At 48.6% G+C, this 23,578-nt stretch overlaps 1 protein-coding gene across 1 annotated transcript in view; it reads right to left on the bottom strand.

The window, feature by feature from the left end:
• The window catches only part of C21H7orf50 (chromosome 21 C7orf50 homolog), a 125,069-nt gene extending 107,541 nt beyond the window's left edge, over nt 1-17,528 (bottom strand). Inside the window, exons 1-2 of the mRNA XM_045994173.1 lie at nt 17,489-17,528; nt 7,488-7,617 (exon numbers count right to left, since the gene is read on the bottom strand). Of these exons, the coding sequence (XP_045850129.1) occupies nt 7,488-7,616 (129 nt within the window). The 5' untranslated portion in view covers nt 7,617; nt 17,489-17,528. The remainder of the gene's footprint in view (nt 1-7,487; nt 7,618-17,488) is intronic.
• Between the last annotated feature and the right edge of the window lie 6,050 nt (nt 17,529-23,578).

Raw genomic sequence — 23,578 nt, 5'->3', positions numbered from 1 at the left:
AAGTTAATGGGCTATTATGCAACAAAACTTAGAAAAAATATGTAAGACAGTATGTTCATAATTGTGGAAGAGAGAAGGCAGCCTTTATCATAAGGGGAAAACGATACCAGACAGGTTTGACATCAGCCTGCACACACGGAGAGCGTCAGCATCAAAGTCAAGTTGGAAGAAAGTACGTGTAATACACACACAAAAAGAAAACGTTTCTTTAAAAAAAGACAAAAGAGGGGCGCCTGGGTGGCTCAGTGGATTAAGCCGCTGCCTTCGGCTCAAGTCATGATCCCAGGGTCCTGGGATCGAGCCCCACATTAGGCTCTCTGCTCCGCGGGGAGCCTGCTTCCTCCTCTCTCTCTGCCTGCCTCTCTGCCTAGTTGTGATTTCTCTCTGTCAAATAAATAAAATATATAAAAAAAAAAAAAGACAAAAGATGTGATGAGGAAATTCAAGAAGAAAGACAAATCCTTAAAGAATGACTAGAAACCATCTTGGTCCCTCGTGATTAGGAAAATACAAATTAAAAGAGGCTCTACTCGGACAGAGCTCTGTGTTGGACTCTGCACTCAGCAGGGAGTCCACTTGAGGATTCCCTCTCTCTCTGCCTCTGCCCCCCAACTCTCTAAACAAACCAACAAGCAGGTCCTACTCTGCACCCACCAGATCGCCAGACACAGAAGCAGTGAGGTCCCTGGACACTGTGTACCACGTGTTCACCTACCGATCCTCCCACCCGCCACTCCATTTCCAGGTGTGAGCCCACGAGAAGCAGTCACGCGCATATACACAGCAGACACACGTGCGCTCGGCAGGCGTTTCCACAGGTAAACACAGAAACAAGGTAAATGACTGTTACCAGCGAGGCTGAGAGGACACGGCACTCACGCTCCAGGGAAATGTTAAGTAGAACTTACAACCAATGAGGAAGAGCCACCTGCAGGACACAGTCAGCCAAAGGACACGTTAACAGAAAGTGCAAACCATAAAGAAACACTGATGAAACCAGACTTGATCAAAATTCAGAATTTCTGCTCTTCAAAAGCCACTGCTCACAAAATGAGAAGGGCAGCTACAGACTAGGGGAAATATGCTTGCAAAACAGAAATCAGATAAAAGATCTGTATCCAAAATATGTAACCAACTCTCAAAACTCAACCATAAGAAAACAACCCAACAAAAATGGAGAAGAGAGCTGAGCAAACACTTCACCAAAGATAACTTAACTTACGGCAGCCAGAAGGCACACAAGATGCTCATGCCACCAGAGATCAAGGAATGCTAGTGAAAAACCACAAGAAATTATACTTTAAGTACGAACGGTTTATTCCAAGTCAATTATACCTCAAAAAAGGTGTCTTTTAAAACCACACACACAGCAAGACATAACTACATTCCCGAGAGTGGCCAAAATTTTAAAAACTGACAATACCAAGTGTGGACAGATACACAGAGCATATGGAACCCTCATGCACTGCTGGTAAGAACGTGCACTGGGGTGGCCACTTTCGAGACAGCTTAGCAGCTTCTTAAAAAGTAAACACACACTTACCACGTGGTCCACCTGAGTCCTAAGAATTTACCCAAGAGAAATGAAAACAGAAATCCTCGCACACACATATTTACAGCATGCTCATTCTAGCCCCAAACTGGAAACACCCCAAATGTCTGCAATCTGGTGAACAGAGGACCGAATGCGTGCTAAGTACAGCGGAATGTTACTCAGCCACAAAAAGGAAAGAACTCAGGAGGAGGCCGAGCTAGCTTACCGAGGCAGGACAAGAGGATCTCGGCCTCCTACCAACTTACCATGGGCCTCAGGGGAGTCACGGAACTTCTCTGAGTCTGCCTTTCCTCTCAACTCCCTTAGCCCTGAAGTCGGTCGGTTTATAACCACAGCTGGTTGGCAACTTAAGTGTTCAGTAGTCACCAAGTAGAAAACAAAACAATGGCAGAGGGGATTTTCTGCTGGAAAAACAATTTAGGCTCCCAGGGAGCTGCCTATAAAGATTAGCATCCCCTCACCCCCACCAGTTTAACAACAAAAAAATCTACTGCCAGACCAGTAATCTCTCTTAAGCAAAATACCACTGGAATGAAGTATTTTGGCTCTGAGCAAATTCTCAAGGCCATAAAGTTCACAACCTCGTTCAATGGTTTTATAAAGTGCTTGTTGGCTTGATGCCCATAGCTCCTATCCCATTTTCGAGATTACATAGGAAGGAAAAAAGATGGTCCATATGGAGTAGCTGCTTCTCTTCCAAATAAGCAACACTCCGAGCACTCTGAGTGTGGCAGTGTGGAGCCCGGGCCACGTCCAGCCCAGCTGTCACCGGCCACTGCAGGGCCTGTGAAAACACAGGGGGCACGTAAGGAACTTGGGAGCCCAACAGCTTATGCACAGCACATTACATTCTGAAAGAAGAAAAGTGGCTATTACTGTCACCATGCCCTCCAGACTTCAGGAATGCACTGTCATTCCCAATGTGGGACGGTCTGCTCGTCAAATCCGAGGTCTTTCTCCCAAGCACATCACCAACATTTACAGTGTGAGAGCAGATGCCAGAAAGGAGCTGGGTATACTCCTTATACGGTGCCGGGCACTGCTGCCGAAGCACGTGGCTGAGCGGCCCACTGACTGGCACTCCCTCCCCACTCAGTTACCCTAAAGGGCCAGGGCAGGCAACGCTGCAGCTCCCCGTCCTGGTCTTCTTCGGGTGCTCCAACAGGTAGCCAGACGCAGGAAACCCAACTGTGAGTCTTTTCTCTATCCCAGCTGGCCAGGTGACCGAGCAAGTACCAGCCTCTCTGGTCGACTCACCAGCCACACCTGGGCCTGGGGCACCCCAGGGCTGTCCCATGAGAACTCCGGTGCTCTGCAAACACAGGGGGTCTCACCCGAGAGACGAAGGGAGATGGCCCCTGCTCACTGTCAGCCACCCCTTTCCTGTCTCCAGACAGCCCAGGCTGTGGGCACCACAGCAGCCCCTCCCACGTGCTGGTCAAGGCATGTAGCGGCCTGACTGGCCCAAGGGGACAGCTGCGGGAGGCCATTTCCCAGGCATGTGGCTCAGTGTCTGGGACAGACACTAAACCATGGAGGATCCCTCAGCAGGGCTGGGGAGACCTGTAGGAGCAATACCACGACCTCCTGCCCTTTCCTGTGCCAGCTGATAATAGGGTCGCAGCCCCTCTGAATACACCTGCTGTCTAAGATTTAATCTTCGCACCCTCTCAGTGGAAGGGGTCCAGCAACTTGAAGGTCTGACTGCCCAGTCCCGAAGCCCAGGCTCACAGGACAGTTTCAAGAAGCCAGGAAATGGGCAGAGACTCTGTGGTCCAAGATATCATCCTCAGAAGAAGGATGGAAGAAGACAGGCCTGTGGACTCCATCCTGGACCCCTGGGTTACCCACCCAGCACAACGGCGGGAGAAGGTGTAGCTCCTGCTAGGTGTAGGACCTACTAAGGCGGTAGGTCCTTAGTAAAGCCTGTGGCCAGCCAGCCAGAACCAGTTACCAAGGCACCGAGGAAGGCAGCAGGAGGGCTCTGCCCCATCCCAGGACATCACACACACACTCTTCTCTGAGATGCAGACCCGCACGGGCCTTGGCAAGTTAATGGGCTAGTGAGCCACGCAAACGAAGGAGTGGAACGGGAGGTTTGGGGTGTCCAGGGCTGTACAGACGGCTTTCTACGTTCCAGAATGCATGAAAGACAAACAGAGATGAGCCCACTGGGTGTGCCGAGCGCCCCCCCATCCCAGTGGGAAGTCTGGCTCCGAGGAAGTTGCCCCCAGGGGCCACAGAGGGCGAGCACTGGGGAAACGTCAGCCCTCCTGGCACAGGCTCAGGGTGCTTGTGCTATGGGAAGTGGCCACACAGGGTCCCACAGGCCTATCCAGACGGACAGTCCCGGGAGGACAGCACAGTGGTCCAAGTGGGGACAGAGGCTTCTCTGTTCTTCATGTGGATTCCAGAGGTTGATCCTGGAGCCAGGGCAGTGGGGGGACAGCACAGTACTTTTCCACGAGCTCCCAGGGTAATAGGATGTGCTCTCCAGGCCTGGTCCACCCGCCCTCCTTAAGATTAGGTGCAGCGGTCAATGTTCTCTCTTTAGAAAACTGCCTGACATCGCTTTTCCATAATTTCCCATGAGAACCACAGAGTGAAGAAATACTTTCATCAGCATAGTCCAAGGTGTGTCCTCCCAGAGAAGTCTCCACTTCCCTGGGAGACTGGCAGTATAAGAAGGGGTCTTCGGGACACAAGCCCGCAAGCACAGCACCTCACTGGAAGACCCACCTAAAAAATCCTCCCGGGGCCTGGAAACACGCTGGACTGCAGCTCTTTGGGGCAAACAAGCGCTGGCTGCCTGTAGGCAGAGGGGCTGCGACCCCTGCTGGCCAGTCCCAGTTTTGCAATCACTCGTGAGCCCCTGCAGGCCACAAGTAGGTTTCAAAGCCTACTTCCTGCTCCTCCGCTGGGCCAGCCTGCCACCAAGCCTCAACACCCAGGGACAGAAAAGGAAGAAAAAGTGTATGCGCCTCTACCAGGAACCTCCTCCACTATGTTACAAACCAAACAAAAATCTAGTCATCAAAAGAGAAACTGGAAGCTCCTCTTCTGTCTTCTAAATTTATTTGTAATATATGTAAGTATAATATATATGAGAACATATATGGAATATATATAAGTACAATCAACATGTACTTTAATAACAAAAAACAATCACATACTTTTAACAAAATGACCTGAACTTAACACAGAGAGTATCACCTTGCATCTTAGGCAGAAATTCTAACCCATGCTGGCGTCTACCATAAACCCACATTATCTGTGGGTCCCGCCAGCAGAGATCAAGAAAGGAAAGCTGGAAGTTCTATGACAAAATTAAAACTCACCAAGGTGATAGTACGGGGTTTATTTTATATTTTAAAGATTTATTTTTTTATGTGTGAGACAGAGAGCAAGTGTGTATGTGTACAACTTTGGGGGGCAGAGGGGGAGGGAGCGGGACAATCTCAGGCAGACTCTGCACTGAGCGCAGAGCCTGACAGGGGGTTTGATCTCAAGACCCTGAGATCATGACTTGAGCCAAAACCAAGAACCAGATGCTCAACTGACTGAGCCACTCAGCCACCCCTGTCTAGGGCACCTGGTTGGCTCAGTTGGTTAGGCATCTGCCTTAGGCTCAGGTCATGATCCCAGGGTCTTGGGATCAAGTCCCGCATTGGGCTCCTGCTCTGCAGGGATCCTGCTTCTCCCTTTGCCTCTCTGTGTCTCTCATGAATAAATAAATAAAATCTTAAAAAAAAAAAAAAAAAAAACAAAGAAAGAAAGAAAAGAAAAAGAAAAAGAAATTGGAGGAGTCTAGAAGAAGCAGGAAGGTATCCTAGAAAGAGCCCAAGAAAATCATGTGTACCTGCGGCTCTGTAGGAACCAGGGGTGCACTGAAGCACTGAGCAGGAGCTCGAGGAGCTCTCCGGATGCCAGCTTCCACCTGGAGCTGGAAAGCAGGAAGAATAGACCCGGTCAGGACTTGAGTGGCAGAGCACAGAGCCTAACAAGAATTGGCCCGGGGTGGGGAGGGGTCACAGGTTTGTGAAGAGCCCGCACTCAGAGCAAGACGCACGCGCCACTGATGCCAGGCAGGTTCCTGACACCGACGCTGTGTGAACTGCCACACTTCCACACAGGAGCAGACTGGCCTTGTGATCAGATGAGCTGCCACATCTGGTAGGCTCTCTGCCAAGAGCATGCAGGAAAAGGGTACCCGGAACCAGAGAGGGTCCCGCCCCCTGCTCACCCCCACACCTCCCAGGCCCCACCGCAGCTTAGCATCTTCTCTCTGCACACACCCGGCACTCACCTAGCCCATCCCAGGGCCCCTGGACTGCTACGGCCACGGGGAGATGACTGAGCTCACAGTGCCTTTCAGAAGCACAGAGATGCCTCAGGGGATGCAGGCCTCAAGTGATCTGGACCAACAGTCATCAAAGCGGCCGTACATACCCTGAAGGACACAGAGACTCACCCGGGCAGCCACATGGCACAGGTGGTCTCAGGAGCGCACTCCCAGGCCCCTGATGCCACTAGCACTCATTCTGAACTGCTCCGAGAAAAGGCTAGAATGGCCCGCAGCCAGGAAGTTGGCTGGTTGTCAGGTGGGCCCTCCTCTCCTCCTCCTGCTACACAATGGTCCTTTCCCTGTTTTGTGGAGAAAAGCCACCTGCTGGGGCGCCGGACTGAGCATCCGATTTCCGCTTGGGTTGGTCATGATCTCAGGGTCGTGAGCTCCTCGTGGAGTCTGCTTGGATTCTCTCTTTCCCTCTCCCTCTGCCCCTTCCCCTGCTCATGTGAGCATACGCGCTCTCGCTCTCTAAAATAAATAAATCTTTTTTTAAAAAGCCACCTGTCACCTCAATCTTACCAGGAAACACTGCTGAGGGCATACACACCTTGGGGGCACTGAACAATGACAGAATTTGAAATACTGGTGTTGCAGAAGTCAACCCCAACTACCCCAGCAACACATCCTTGACCAAGTCAGGTGGTTTCCAATTCTTTCTTCAAGAGAACTGAAGAAAGATCTAGTCAAGTTGTCATCTAATGGCAGATCTTTAAAAATAAATTTTGATAAAATGTGCCCCAAATCACATTAACCATCTCCGAGTTTGAGGATTTAAGAATGTTGTTACGACCAAACTTCCATCTTCACTCACTGATGTGAATGAGGCTGTTCAGGGCTTACAGGCAAACGTGGGAAACAGGACCAACACCCACACTCAGCCTTGTCCCACTCGAGGAACAGGGATGCTCACCCACAGACGCATGAACAAGGAAAGCCTGCCGCATCACTACGTGCTGTATACCTGCTCAAATTTTTACTTTATGTGCAACAATTTGTCAGAACTTATAATATCTTACGCCATTTTGATCATCTGCATGGTAGGAACTGAAAAGACCACTCAATAAAGAGAAATGTTAACACTCAGAATGTGGTGGTAACAGAAAACAAATTTAAATGCACGTACCTATTTTTGTGGCAGACGTACGTCACGCTAGACATGAACATTTTTATGTTATGATCTGAATTCCTGAGTAGAGTCTCAGGCCACGTTCCACACATCCCCCAAGGCGTCCCTCCTTGTGTACCCCGTGCCGGCCCTCCCCTGAGAGCACTGCTCGAAGGGCCAGCTCCAGCCCATGCCGCCCTGCCACTGTGCCACCACCGCGGGGCCGAGCCCGTCCATTCAGGGCCCTTTGCAGCACGGCACCCCAAACGGCGGCCTGCAGATCAGGCGGCTGCTCAAACCTAAAATTTGCTGACCTCTTATTTGCCTTACAGTGGCCTCTAGAAGGCACCGAGTGTGTCCACATGTCCCTTGTTCCATCCTCTGCTCCTCCTGGACAGACACCAGCAATCCAAGCCCCAGCTGCCTGCCCTCCCGGCGAAGAAACGAGGTGAGGCCAACACGACCCCACGTGCGCCTACCTCGGGGTGCGCTTGCTTGGTCCCTGGCATGGCTTCGGGTGCCAGCAGGTTCTCTTTTGCCGACGCTTTCTTCAGTTTTTTGTTCTTTTTCTCTGTCACTTCGGTAACTTTTCTCTTCTGTTTTGCCATCCTGTAACAGAGAAGGCAACTTGCTAAATACATGGGAAATATAAGGTCTCAGGCTACGGGACATTTTAAACAGAGGAGGAAGCGGACTCTTCCACTGCTGAGGAAGTACAAAGGTATTTCAGAAAATATGGTATATACAAATTAAAACAAAGTCAAATCCCCAGTTCTCCTTTCCCATCAGCTGGAGAAGCTGCAGCCTCACAGGCCGCAGGTGACCATCATGCACCCTGCCACTAGCGCATTCGGTCACCAAGGGGTGGAGGGGACCATGATGTGTCTGGGATGGCCTCCTTGGATTGTGAAAGAAGCATCAACCAGGGACACATAGAAGGAAGGACACACAATCTGAGAAGTGTCTGATTATGTCTTTCTCAAGCACAATAGTATCTAGAACTCCATGTAAAAGAACAGAAAGAAGCCTGTGAATTCTAAAACCCATTTCATTTGTGGGATTGTACTGCAGGGGAACCAAGAACTGGATGAAGTACCAGAACCTGGAAACATGTCAGAGAGGTCATAGAGGAGAGCCCTCCACTGAGGGGCACTGGCTGCTGCTGGGACCTCTGAGAGGATTCCTCTGAAGGAGGAAGTCTGAGGGAGGATGTCCAGGGGGAGGGGATGTCTGAGGGAGACGACATCTAAGGGAGGACTTCTGACGGAGGACATCTCGGGGAGGGTATCTGTGGGAAAGACATCTGAGGGAAGAGGTCAGAGAGGGGACCTCTGAGGAAGGACCTCCAAGGGAAGGCATTGGAGGGAATTCTGAGGGAGGGACATCTAAAGGAGAGACATCAGATATCTGAAGGAGGGATGTCTGAAGGAGGAGGTCTGGGGGGGCACAACTGAAGGAGGGACCTCTGTGGAAGGAATTCTGAGAGGGGGACATCTGAAGGAGGATATTTGAGGGAAGCGATCTGAAGGAGGGACATCAGATGGAGGGAAATCCGAAGGAGGATGTGTGAGGGAGGGACATCTGAGGGAGACTTCTGTGGGGGGAGCATCTAAAGAAGGACTTCTGAGAGAGGACATCTCAGGGAGGCGGTCTGTGGGAAAACATCTGAGGAAAGAGGTCAGAGAGGGGAACTTTGAGGAAGGACCTCCAAGGGAGGGCATCTGAGGGAGGAACTCTTAGGGAGGGACATCAGAGGAAGGACATTTAAGGAGGGATGTCTGAGGAGGGACATCAGGAGAGACCTCTGAGGAAGGACCTCTGAGGGAGAGCCTCTGTGGAGGAATTCCGAGGGAGGGAGGTCTGAAGGAAGATGTCTGAGGGGGAATATCTGAAGGCAGACATCGAAGGGAGCCATCTAATGGGTGGGGAAGTTCGGGGTCAGGGGGCATTTCTGGAGAATTTCTAAGGACAGACCTCTGAGTGGTGAACCAGGCTGATTCTTGGAGGGAGCTGTGGGGAACTGAACAAGCTCCTGCTGCTGCAATGAAGGCCACTGCTGGGTGGCACTGACCGGAACAGCAAGAGCAAGAAGTGCCACCACCCGCTGCCCATCCCACCTCACCCCCACCCACCCCACCGCGCCAGTCTCCCCGTTGCCCTCTTTGGGTGGAGCCAAAAAGGAGCTGAAAACAGAAAAGCACTTTGCAGAGCACCGCAATGTGGAGTGTAAAATGTGCTTTTGGAGTTGAGATGATAATAACCAGCACCTGCAAACATATACATACTGCTTTTCTTTTCTTTTTTTTTTAAGATTTTATTTATTTATTTGACAGACAGAGATCACAAGTAGGCAGAGAGGCAGGCGGGGGGGGGGGCAGGCTCCCTGCCGAGCAGAGAGCCCAATACGGGGCTCGATCCCAGAACCCTGGGATCATGACCTAAGCCAAAGGCAGAAGCTTTAACTCACTGAGCCACCCAGGTGCCCCTACATACTGCTTTTCATACATGTGGTTTTAGTAGAAACAACCCAATCACACATTAACAAAGGGTTAAATAAATATATCAGAATAAACCAGCAAAATGGAAATCAACTTGATAATTAAAATAAATGAGATAGTGTTACAGATACAGAATGGAAAATATAGAGCACGATGTTTAGTATTATACAATTTTATTTTTAAGAAAACAATACTGGGACATCTGGGTGGCTCAGTCAGTTAAGCATCTGCCTTCAGCTCAGGTCATGATCCCAGGGTCCTGGGATCCAGCCCTGCATTGGGCTCCCTACTCAGTGGGAAGTCTGCTTCTCCCTTTCCCTCTGCCTGCCACTCCTCCTGCTTGTGTTCTCTCTCTCTCCCTCTCTCTTATGACAATAAATAAAATCTTTAAAAAACTTTTTAAAATATTTAAAAAACAGTAACAGAGGAGATATATAAGATACACAAAAACATATATACACATACTTACGTATACATACATATAAAATGTCTGAAGGATATAAACAAAACATTTACCTTTATTTATATCTGGGGGTGGGGTTACAGGGAACTTTCTATTTATTTAAAGCTTCGTTTTTGTTTTCAAGGTTTTATACTTGAAAAAAAATGAAGATTACTTTTTAATACCGGTTCTTTAAAACTCTACCTACAAGGCCTACTAATACTAGCTTTTATCCTAATAAATTAAAAAAATGTATTTCATTTTATTTATCCTAAACTCACTCCCAGTGGCTTCATCCTCCATATTCCAGATTTTACACTCACACACACACACACAATACATGTATCTACTGCATATTTATGTTCATATTTTTTAAAATATAATTTTAGACATGCCGTTCAAGGCTGTGTATGTAGGTAAAGAGACAGAAACCCAATGTTCTCTTCTCTTGACACCAGAATTCATTTTAGACTCTATCAATAGATATTAGAAATACAACTCACTCAGCAAATATTTTTTGAGAGCCAGTTCTGTGCCAGGCACTGTGCTAGATGCTGAGCACAGGGCAAGCAGCATGGCAAATAAAAGCCTTGATTTCATGAAGCTTCCCTTCTAGTGGGAAAGACAGACCTATGTATTTAAGTAAATGGAAAACACTTTTACACAGGGTTGCCAAGAATATAAAACAGAAGAAAGTGAGCACGGGTGACAGACCAGCAGCGAGACAGTCACAGTGGCAGGACGCCTCCGGGAGGCCAGTGAAGGACAGAGCAGGCAGCACAGGCAGAGCTAGGCAACCAAGAACTGGGTGTGTCCTGAGCCCATCCTCTCACTGTGAACAGAGGTACTGAAATGTAAATTTCCCCCAAAGCAAAACTGCTTCCGCGGAGACATAAGGGGACAACTACATGGAGGTATTAGCTGGTGGAATTAAGCCCGCACACGCCCTCACCCAACAATCCCGGCAATCACACCGCAGGCACGCTCCGCTCCTGTGTCTTCACTTGCCGGTTAACTGTCACCACCTGCAGAGTGCTGAGCATGGGCCATGAGCTGCTCGAGGCTGGGCCAGGCTGTCCAAAAGACCTATCCACACACAGTTCACATGCTTATGGGGGGACGCAAATACAGGATACGTGAGAAGATGGTGAGTGCTACCCAAAGGCAAACAGAAGTGGGAAAGCGTTCTGGGATGGGCAACTATAAAGAGTGATCACATTGTAAAGGGCCTAGAAGCAATGCAGACATGAAAAGCCCAGATTTGGGTTCTAAATAGCATTCTCTATTTTTAAAAAGGGGTGTGGGTGGGGGGTACGGAGCTCCTTAAGATTCCTGGTCTGGAGCAAGTAAAGTATAAGATGAACCTGGGATATCAAGCTGTGCTGAACACCCAGGAAACAGTCAGGTGATCACAGGGCCACATCCAAGAGGACAGAGCGCCAGCATGGAGGGCTCCCTCTACCCCATTTGAGGCTGTGACTGATTATAGCACAATGAAAGTGTTTTACTGTTGTAGAATCAGAAAAATTCCAAGCTCCACAGTCTTTAATTAAGCCTTATCTAAAAAAAGTATTCAAAGCCAGAGGCTACAAATTTCAATTAGCAGTGTAATAAGAAATCGTGAAAGAACAAGAGACTGTTGACACAAGGGCTTTGAAAAGACAAAGGACTCTGTCAGCCAATTACCTCGTTGGAGAAATAAGGAAAGTTTAGCAAATATTTACATACCAGTTGCCATAAAAGTTAAATCTTTATTCATTCTGTAAGTTATCATTAAAAAGTTTAATCACTAAGTCTATTTGCTAAAAAGAAAGAATTTTCCATATTATAAAAAGGTTTCTTTTAATAGTTCTAAGAGATGGTGTCTCATGACTTTGAGACAATCAATGTTTGTTACAGAAAACGACATTTCCTTACATTTATGGTGATTTTCAACAAGGGTGCCAAGACAATTTAATGGGAAAGAACAGACTTTTTAACGAAAGGTGCTGGGACACCTGGACTTCCACATGCAAAAGAATGAACTGAGAGCCCTACCTCACACCAAACACAAACATTAACTCAAAATGGATCAAAAACCTAAATGTAAGAGCTAAAACATAGGAGTAAATCTTGAAGACCCTGGATAAGGCAACAGACTCAGGTATGACACCAAAAACATAAGAAGCAAAAGAAAACATAAATTGTGAACTCCTCAAAATTAGAAAATTTTGTGTTGCAAATGATGTCAGCAAGAAAGTACAAAGACAATGTCAAGAATTGGAAAAAAAATATTCGCAAGTCATTTAACTTAAAAGAGACTTGTGAACACCATGTATGAAGAATTTTTATATCTCAACAACAACAACAAAAAGTCCCATTTGGAAATGGACAAAGAACTTGAATACAGATTACCCCACAGATGACATACAAATGGCCAATGAGGACAAGAAAAGATGCTTAACATCATTTATCGTTAGGGAAATATAAATCAAATGACTCACCACTTCACAGTCACTAAGTTGGCTATAAGCAAAAAGACAGATAATCATAAATACTGATGATGTGGAAAACTCAGAACCTTCTTCACTGCTGGTGGGATATAAAATGGTACAGCCACATTGTACCACAGCCTAGTGGACCCTCAAAAAGTTAACTGTGTTACCATATGACCCAACAATTCCACCAAAGAAAATGAACATATCCACATAAAAATTCAAACATGAATGTTCATAACATTAATCATAACATCCAAAAGATGAAAACAACCTGAACGTCCACAACTGATAACCAGATCACAAAATGTATGCCCAGGCAATGGAACATTATTTGGCCAAAAAAAGGGGGGACTGAAGCATTGACTGGATAAATCTTGAAAACATCCTGCTATGTGAGACAGGCCAGTCATGGGATACTACAGATGGTATAATCTCGCTTATATGAAATCTCCAGAATGAGTGATTAGAGAGACAGAAAGGTAGCCTGGTGTTCGTTCGGGGTGGGGGTGGAGGGACAGGGGTAGGGAGTGACTGTGAACAGTACTGGGTTTCTTTTGGGAGAAGGAAAATGTTCTGGAATCAGGTTGCGGTGATGGTCACAGAACCCTATGAAGCACTAAAACACACAAAGAAAGGAAAAAACCCCTCTAATCTCTCGAAAATGATCTGTAATAAATTAAACTATATGATACCCCTGTATCAGTTTTCCTTCTTCCTTTTTTTACCCTTAGCAGTAACCCTACTTCAGAGCAGCCGTGAGGGGCGCGAGAGCGTGTCCAAGCATCCGGCATAACCAGAGCCAACAAATGCTCCTCTACGTCCCCAAGAGCTGACAACACCCAGGAAGAGTGCCGAGGAAAGCTGCCGTGGTGGAGCTTCGCCGCCTTCTTCCAAAGCCGGCAGCAGCTCAGTGGCCTGGCGCCCCAACCTCAGAAAGCTTGAGACCCCTCCTTCGTGTTTCTTTTTCCTCACAGGCTTTTCTGCAAAACATCTAGCTGTTCATAAGGCTTCGCCAGCGTAAGTTCTGGAAGTGATCCTGGTTTGCAAAGCTGACCGAGGACAACGCTTGCCTCCGAGGCGCAGCCCCGCCCAGCCGTGGGCCGCTGTTCTTTTCCATCTCCCGCTACCGCTGCAGGTTTCCAGCTGTATGCACGTATTACTTAGCTAATTGCATAGGTTAAAAATGCCTTTTTTTTATATAAACGATTTTTGAAATTCTATTATTCAGGGTTAGCCAGAGAATGATGAAAAGGCCATTATCGTGCCTACTGACAGGAGAATAAATTGGCACAGTCCTTCTAAAAGGCAATTTCATAACATTTATCAAGTGCTTTAGCCCGTAATTCCACTTCTAGAACTTATCCTGATGAAATAATCATGGACGGAGATTCAAATATAAGGACGACAATGGCACTGTACAAGGAATGATAACGCCTCTTCAATTAAAAAGCGGAAAACCCCGTAACTACCCAACAATAGGGGACCAGGCAAATGAATGACTCATTCACGCACAGGAGCACGGCTGCCCTGAGCACACCAAGCACTCAGTCATGGCAGGAAGAGCTCAGGGTACAACATAAAGGGAAAAGATGGGCGGAAACCTACATATGTATAATGTGACCCTCCTTTTGTAGGAAAAATGATACACACGTATGTACGAAGAAAAACACTAGAAGGAAATACATTAAAATATTAACATTTGGGGGTACCTGGGAGATTCAGTCTTTGGGCATCTGCCTTTGGTTCAGGTCATGATCTCAGAATCCTGGCACTGAGCCCCTCATCAGGCTGCCTGCTCAGCAGGAAGCCTACTTCTCCCTCTCCCTGTGCCCCTGCTTGTGTCCCCTCTTTCCCCGTGTGTCTCTCTCTGTCAAATGAATAAATGAAATCTTAAAAAAAAAAAAATTAACATTTTAGAGACAGAATTATAAGTATGGTTTTTCCCCCTTCTACTTTTCTGTAATTTCTACAACAAAAGCAGAAACACAACCTTTCTTTTAAAATACCAGCTCAAAACTCTTCAGGGGAGCAAACAAACCCTTCTACCAGCAGAAAGCTGTGGACCCACATCAGACGCACAGAGACCAGCTAACCATCTGGGCTTGGCTACAGTCACTAGTCAGGAAGTGTCAAGGCCAATGGGCTGAGGCTGCTGGGTCTCCAGGACTGAAAAGAAACTCCACAGGATCTTTAAAAAATAAATCAGCCTATAGGAAAAGAGTCTTCTTAAATCTGAAATCCCCACCCATAGCCCCCAATGCCCCCCTCTCACCCAGAGCAGGATACCTCTGATGTGTCCTGTCAGGCAGGCTGCAGGGAAGGGCCCTTGGAGGAGGGTGTGCGCCCTCACAATCCACAACCCTCGAGGAAATCTGTCCAGGGAATCCAGGAGCGGAATCCTAGCTCCTGTGCTGGGACTGGGACTTTGTTCTTGTTCATTCTGATCCAAAACTGGTCTGCATTCTGACTTGCCCACATAGAACAGCCTCTGGATTTTGCTCTCCTGGTACCTTACCCTTCCCTCTCCCTCCTCCAAATGCCAAACTTGAAGCCCAGTTACTAGAAAAGCTCCAAATTTCTCACTCACCAAGCCCACCTCCCCTCTTTGCAGCCCACTGCCCCCCCCCCAGCACCCCAGGGTCCAATAGTCCTTCAGCCTCACTGGTGGTCCCACCACATTTCTCCACCGCAGCCACTCACCAGGACAAGACTCTCCTCTCAAACTGCTAATGTCTTCTCCCTTCTCTCACAGGACCTTAATTCCTGATCACAGAGGAAATCAAAGCAACTGGAAGGGAACTTCTGCAAGCTCCCACATCTACCCTCCACCCTTTTCTCCTGTTATGATGGATCCTGTCATTTTCCGACGGAGGCCAAACCCTCCACTCTGGCGCTGGGTTCCATGCCCCGCCTACGCAGTCACATCACTGAGCAATTCCCCTCTTGCATGGGTCCAGCTTCCCCTCTACTCAATCAACCAAAATTTCCCACATCATAAAAACTCTCTTGATCTCACATGCTGTTTACCCCATTTCTGCTTCCTCCTGCTCAAGAGCCACCTACCTGCACTGCATAACCCCTTCCCTCCTGTTCCCTCCCACACCCTTCCCACCAGACTTCTGCCACTCTTCAGCTGTTCTCAAGATCACCAACCACACCATAAGGACAAAGACTCTCTCCATGACCCAACTCTAGCCAGGCTCCTCTCTCTACCGGCCCTCAACCTTGGCCCACAAAGACTTGAAGAAAACACTAATACAGTTTCTAACATCTCAAGACCCCATCCCTACGATGATCCTGGCACCCTTAAAAAGTGCTTGCCAGGGCACCTGGGTGGCTCGGTAGGTTAAAGCCTCTGCTTTCCGCTCAGGTCATGATCCCAGGGTCCTGGGATCGAGCCCCACATCTGGCTCTCTGCTCAGCGGGGAGCCTGCTTCCCTTCCTCTCTCTCTGGCTGCCTCTCTGACTACCTGTGATCTCTCTCTGTCAAATAAATAAATAGAATCTTTAAAAAAAAAAAAAAAAGTGCTTGCCTGAGAAAAGTCAATGTTGCGACACCCAAGGATGGGGCCCCATCGGACAGCTCTGTGGAAGAGTAGGAGCCTACCTTTGACAAGTGCCAATTAGCAAACCCACATGGGTTTCACAAAAACCAACACCCCTGCCCCGGTTTTTGTAGTTTTTCACTTCCTAAGTCTACTAAGTGCCACTCCCCCTTCCCGTCCCTATTCCCTCAGTCACCTCTGGACAAATCCAAGGTGAGTTCAGTTCACGCAGCTCTTATCCCTACTGCAACAGTTACTACTGATTAAAATCCAGCCTTACCTCTTTAACTACGGTAAACTACGGTCTGGCTTGCTCCTCGCAGACATGAAACCCTATAGCAGATTCTCAGCACTCACCTTATTTGACCTAACAGCAGCATCTGACAGCTGATGCTCACTTCTGTCTCCACATTCTTTTTTCCTCTTGGCTTCCAAACAGACCCCACTATCACCTGCTTTCCCTCCTACCCCTTCACCTCCCTGGCCCTCGGCACTAAAGGGCTCCAGTGTATGAGCCCAGTTTCCTCTCTGCCTACATTCATCCGCTAACTGATCTCAGCCTGCTGTGCTGCTCTAAACACCAACTATCCATAGGCAACCTGGCCACCTCGAACTTCTCCCGAAACTGCACTAGTACACTATATCACCTACTCCCTCACACACCGTCTCAAACACAAGGCATCAACATGGATACTTCTGATGGTCCTCCACAAACCCATCTTCCTGTGAATTTGTCCTGTCAACAAACGGCCATCTGGAGAAATCCAGATTCTAGCTCAAGCTAAAGACTGTGGTGTTCCACGACTCTGGTGTCGGTTAGTCCCGCTGGCCTGTCTCTAAAGCATGTCCAGAGGGCAGTGACTCCCTTCCACTCTCCGTACCATTACCACCCTCCCACCTGCGTTTCTCAAGAGCCCCCGCCCCTGACCCTCCAGTCCATTTCCAACACAGCCTGCGGAATGCCTCAGAGAATGCTCAAGTCAGGCTCTGCCCGACACCCTCCCAAGGCTTCCCACTGTGCTCGGGGAGGAGTCCACGACCTCACCTAGGCCTCCGGACGCACGTGGCTGCAAGACATCCCCCCTGTCCCCCGCCCTCCGGCCTGTGCTCCCGCCGCAGCGGCTGCTGCTGCGCCCGGAGCCCCTCCACCGCTGTGTGTGCGGACACCGACGTGAACCGCTCTCCACGCCCTGCTCCGCCTCATCTCCCTGCAGGCGCCCACCACCACCTTACTTATTAATTCTGTCCCCGCAGAACGCGAGAGTCTCAGGTGGCGTCGTTCTGCCCCGAGCCCTGGCCTGGGACAGGCGCACGCGCGGGTGCCCACCGCAGGCTTTAGTCAAGGGGCGGCTTGTGGCGAAGGGAATGACAGGCTCGGGGGGTACAGCCCGGGGCAGCCGGAGGCTCGAACCCCGCGTGCAGTCTGCGGGACTCCGCCAGTCCCTCCCGCCAACCGCCGAGTCCCCGCAACCACGTGGAAGCCGCCCAGCGACCCCCGACCACGCCACCCTCGCCTACCTGCGCGTGGCCGCCGCCGCGGGCTTCCGGCAGGCGCACCGCCCTAGTAACGCGGTCCCGCCCTCCGGAGCCGCGTCGCCCATTGGCCGAGGCCCGCCTCCGTCTGCCCGCCGGCCAATAGCATGCGGCGGCCGCGAGGAGGCTGGTCCAAGTGCGGACGCGGTCTGTTGGCGTCATCTCTGGGCGCTGCCTGTTGCCGGGAGCCGCGAGTTGCCTAGCAACGCCCCTTACGCGGGCAGCCTGGGCTGGGGCGCCGCATCCCATTTCTGGCTGCGGAGGCCGGCGGACCCCAGGCGGACCGCCCCGAGAGGTCTGTCTGGGCGCACCAGATTCGTCTTCTTCGGCTTAGGGGTCTCCTGGGCGGCCCCACGTGGCTGGCAGGTGCCCGAGTGGGGTGACTGTCGCTGCCTCGGTGCCCTGGGGCCTAGGGACGGGAGCGCCGCGCCGGGCGGGCAGCGCTGGGCCGCGGCGGGAGCAGGCGCGGTTCTGTGGTGCCTCCACTGCTTCCAGGTATGAGGGTAGCTGCCCGCGCGCGCAGGTGCGGCTCGGATAACACGCCACCTTACCCCTGGTGCAGTGCGGTGCGGGTGCGGTCGCTCCCCGCCCTCCCGCTCACGCCCGTGTGAGCACGTCCAGCCTTGATCACTTCAGGAAAACCGTCCTGTTTTCAGACTGCCTCGACGGCCTCGCGGCCACACGGCCAAGAGTTTTCCTCCCATAAGCTTAAACAGCATATAATGTAATGTAAAAGTATATAAATGTGTAATATATTGTTTAGTTTTGCCTTTAAAAAAAAAGGAAAAGCTCTGATAATTTCGGTCAGCCTCCCATTGAGAACGGGGGGAAAAAAAAAACCTGGCCAAAATATAATCGTTTAAAAATAATTCTGGTTTTGGGACACCTGGCTGGCTCAGTCAGTGGAAGATGCCAGTCTTGATCATGAATGATCATGGGGTCATGAATTTGAGCCCCATGCTGGGTACAGAGATTACTTTAAAAACTTTAAAAGAAATGCTGTTTTGTGCCATCAGAGTGAAATATTCTGATGGGATAAAAGGAAACCCAGAGTACTACCCCTTACGTTAAGCAACATTTTCCACTCAGGGGTCAGTCGGTTCTGGAAGAGGCAGCAGGAAGGCTGAGAACCTGAAGAGAGATTGACAGGTGGGCTACGGCTCCTAAGGGATAGGGTTCTTGTAAATGTCCCATCTTTGAGTTGAGACCCTGAACAGCTACACTGTAAGAATGACTAGGACCTGAGTAGACCAGGCTTGTAAGGACTTCATAAAATCCAGATTAAATTCACCTCAACTGGGGCACTTGGGTGGCTCAGTGGGTTAAGCCGCTGCCTTCGGCTCGGGTCATAATCTCGGGGTCCTGGGATCGAGTCCCGCGTGGGGCTCTCTGCTCGGCAGGGAGCCTGCTTCCCTCTCTCTCTCTCTCTCTCTCTCTCTGCCTGCCTCTCTACTTGTGATCTCTCTCTGTCAAATAAATAAATAAAATCTTTAAAAAAAATAAATTCACCTCAACTTCTGAAACTGCACTCAGGTGATTCAGGGTTTACTGTGGATGCTGCTAGCCTGCTCAAAGAAAAAAGGGTAAAACCTCCCGAAGAAAAGTATAGTATTCCCGTAGCCCAAATTGTAATTACTCATATTATGTCCAGCATTCAATAGGAAACAGCCTTGTACACAAGGAGACAACATAATGTGATAGGAAACCCAGAAAAATAAGATACCACTTTCACCATACAAGGGACTGCTGACACATTCACCGAACGTTGTAACTTCAGGGCTCTGAAAATGACCTGCTCCTGATGGACAGCTCTAGTCACATCCTCAGATGATGTCCACGGCCAGGTGCTCAATCTCTAAGGCAAGGTAGCACCTCCAGAGCTGCTTAGGATGTTCTGCAATTCTCTGCAGCAGAGGGCATGGCTTCGTGCCAAGCTCTAGGAGATGGTGCCAGGGACCACACACACACAGTTTCAGCTACCATGTACATACCTCTCTAGTTCTATTGGACCTTCCAAATTATGTGGCCCAAGTGCAGGACAGCTTGTGCCACAAACTGGATCTGGTGCAGAGCCTTCCTTTGCTTTGGGCCTCACTCAACACCAACAGACTTCCAAGTTTCCCAGTAAATGAATAGTGATCATATTAAATATGGTCTATGCTGCCTCCCAAATCCAAAAGGCAGAAAATTGTATATTCTATTTCTGCATAACAAATGAACACAAAATTTAAAACAATAAATTTAGCAGCTTCATGTCAAGCAGCTTGACTTGAAGCAGCTTCAAGTCTCTGAGGGGTCAGGAACACCCGTGTGCCTTAGCCCTGTGCCTCTGATTCATGGTCCCTCACAAAGCTGAAGTCAAGGTGTCTGCCAGGACTCTGGTTTCATCAGAAGTCTTGTCTGGGCGACAGTCCATTTCCCAGCTCATACGTGGCAATTGGAAGGATTCACTCTCCGAGGGTCACTGGGTTTAGGGCCTCAGTTCTCCCTGGCCATTGGCAAAGGCCTTCCTGAGTTCCCTGTCATGGGGACCCCTGTCCAGGGCAGCTCATATGGCGGCTGGCTTCCCTGGGGCAAGTGGGCAGGAGGGCATATAAGAAGGAAGCCACAGTCTCTTTGAAACCACATATTGTGTGATTCTATTTACATGAAATGTCCACAATAAGCAAATCCAGAGACAGAAAGTAGATTAGTAGTTGCTGGGGGCTGGTGTTGTGGAGAGAATGGGGAGTATTAATGGGTATGAAGTTTCCTTTGGGGACACTGAGAATGTTCTGGAACTAGATGGTGGTGATAATTACCCAACACTGCAAAGGTACTAAGTGGTACTGAAGTATCCACTTTAAGATGGTTAAAATGGTGAATTTTGTGGGTTTCTTATGAAAAAAATTGTTTGTTCCTCCATAAATGTAGTTATTCACGTCAAAAATGGCTGTTTGTTGGTGTCTGTGTCTCTCCAGTCATGGAGCTCCCCACCCCCTGCCGTCTTGCTGAACGTTGTTGAATCTGTGAAGCAATAGCAGGAGTCCAAACGTTAAGATGGCACAAGAAAGTATTCTATTGCTCGCAACCCTCTACCTCATTCCCATCCACCCAACCTCACGCAGGTAGCCAACCTCATTAGTTTCTGGTTTATCCTTTCTGAGCTTCCTCTGGCAAAAACAAGCAGGTGTGTGGATATTTCTTCCCTATACCGAAGGCAGCACTGCGCACATTCCTCTGCACCATGCTCCTTCAAACCAACAATCCATCCTAGAAATCTTCCATCAGTTTACAAGCATCCTCTTATGGTTTCTTATGGGTTGGCAGGGCCCCATGGGTGGACTGACTATGGCTCATTTAATCAGCGTCCATACGCAGGCGTTCAGTCTCCAGCTCTGCGATTGTAAATTGGGCTGCTCTGAACAATTGTGCATACGTGTATTTTACTGTTTGTGGTGGTATGCCTTCAGGCTTGACTCCTGGGGTGGACTGCCAAATACCGTTTTGCTGGGTATAGCCGGATCTTCCTTCATAATGGTTGACAATTTGGCATCCCCACCAGCAATGTGTGGACATCTCTCTTGCTTACAGCCTTGTCAATAGAATATGCCGTTTGAGTTTGGATTTCTGCTCATCTAATCTGAGAAACGGGACCTCAGCGTGGTCTTAATTTGCATCTTTCCTAACTCAAGTGAGGTGGAACATCCCTTTCTATATCCCAGGATCATCTTTATATACTCTTACGTCACTTCATTCTTCACCCATCTTCCTATCTGCTTTTTTAAAAAAACTATTTTCAACTTTATTTTTTTGAGGTTTTATTTATTTATTAGAGACAGAGAGAGAGAGAGAGCATGAGCAGGGAGAGAGGCAGAGGGAGAATCAGAAGCAAACTCCCTGCTGAGCAGAGAGCCTGATGCGGGGCTTGATCCCTGGACTCTGGGATCTCAACCCGAGCTGAAGGCAGACACTTAGGCGACTGAGCCACCCAGGCGCCCCCTATCTGGTTTCTGATCATTTTTCCCCTTAATGTTTGTCCATTCTTTATTAGAGATATCAACCTTCACCTGTGATGTATGTGCAAATACCTTGTCCTTGTCTGTCACCTTTCGGTCACCACCATGCAACCGTGATTTGACACTAACAACCCTCTCCTTCATCCCTCTGACTTTTGAATCATTGTTGGGAAGGCCTTACCATACACAGTTTTGGAGGAATTCACCCAAGTTTTCTTCCCATACACTGTTTGGTTTCACTTCTTACATTCACATTTCTGATGGGGGTCCCTGTGTGTGTGTGTCTTAGGGTATAGACCCAGTGTGACCTTTCTCTAAGTGGCTGCCTGCTTGAACCAACACTACTGTTCAAAGAACCCATCTTGGTTCCACAGACTTGAGATACATCTTTTTTTTTTTTTCATAAGATTTAATTATTAATTTATTTTTGCAGGAGAGAGAGCACGCACACAGGAGTTGGGGAGGGAAGGGCGGAGGGAGAAGCACACTCTCCACTGAGCAGGGAGCCCGAGGCAAGGCTCAATCCCAGGACCCTGGGATCTTGACCTGAGCTGAGGGCAGACGCTTCACCGACAGAGCCCCCCACACGCCCAAGATACACCTTTTATCACACCCGAGTTCCCACATGCACTTGGGTTTCAGGGTTTCCTGTTCCACTGCATGGGCCACCCGCTGCTGTGCCCGCCACATGTTCTCCGCAGGAGGCTTTACAGTGCACTGTGAGACCAAGCAGGGCTCTCGTCCTGCGGCTCCTTCACTCTTCCTCCACGTGTAGTTTTCCATGACTCTGATGCCAACTTGTGGAGCTCCAGAGAAGCAGCTCGTTGGTATTTTTATTGCGATCCTCTTAGATTTAAAATTAATTTAGGCAAGCCAAAACGAACAGCACACCACAGAAAAATCAGAAAAGACACAACCGTTCTAAGCCTTGAGCTCTATAGTCACACACTTTGCAAGGACACTTAGAAGGAAAATAGAAAACTTGGAAACTGCCAAGTTTCCAAATAGATTAACTCCTCTTACAAAGACACTTGTCAAAACTGCTATCAAAAACAAAACAAGGGGCGCCTGGGTGGCTCAGTGGGTTAAAGCCTCTGCCTTCGGCTCAGGTCCTGATCCCAGGGTCCTAGGATCGAGTCCCGCATCAGGCTCTCTGCTTGGCCAGGAGCCTGCTTCCTCCTCTCTCTCTCTCTGCCTGCCTCTCTGCCTACTTGTGATCTCTGTCTGTCAAATAAATAAATGTAAAATCTTTAAAAAACAAAAAACAAACAAAAAATGACAAAGAGAGGTGATGAAGTTGGAAATGGTTCTGACCATTAAGACAACAACATCTGGGGCGCCTGGCTGGCTGAGTGGGTTAAAGCCTCTGCCTTCGGCTCAGGTCATGATCTCAGGGTCCTGGGATCGAGTTCCACATCGGGCTCTCTGCTCAGCAGGGAGCCTGCTTCCCCCCACTCTCTCTGACAGCCTCCCTGCCTACTTGTGATCTCTGTCTGCCAAATAAATAAATAAAATCTTATAGCAACTGATAACATTTTTTAGGGAGTGGGAATCTTTTCTACTTTTTGGAGCAGAGTTGGTCTTTATGTTAAAGTGGCTGTGTACCAACTCTCTTTAACAGGACTCATTGTTGTCCAGGTTGTGTGTCGTTTTGCTATTTTTACTTTTTATATATAAAGAACTAAAAATAAGGGAGAATAATAAATTGGTGGATATAATTTTTAAAAATAAAATTAAATTAACTTAGGCAAAATGGACATCTTTATGATGCTGTCTTCCAAGAACAGGCCTGGTGGTTTGTGTCTACTTTTGTGTCTTTCGTGTTTTAAAGTTTTGTCCGCTCTAGATCTTGCATAGATCTTGTTGGGTTTATCCCTAAGTATTTTGTCTTTACTGCCATTGTTAATGGGATTTTGCTCTTTATATCTTCTGATCGTCATTTATGGCAATGAGGGCTATTGATGCCAGTGCGTTAGTTTTGTATCTTGTCACCTCTTGAAATTCTTACATTGTTAGAGGAGCTACATATGTTTTATGACCTTACGGAAATTATATCTCACATCCTACTTTACTGAGC

This window comes from Meles meles, chromosome 21, assembly GCF_922984935.1.
Source record: "Meles meles chromosome 21, mMelMel3.1 paternal haplotype, whole genome shotgun sequence".
Taxonomy (NCBI): Eukaryota; Metazoa; Chordata; class Mammalia; order Carnivora; family Mustelidae; genus Meles; species Meles meles.
This window is presented reverse-complemented; position numbering and strand designations above follow the sequence as displayed.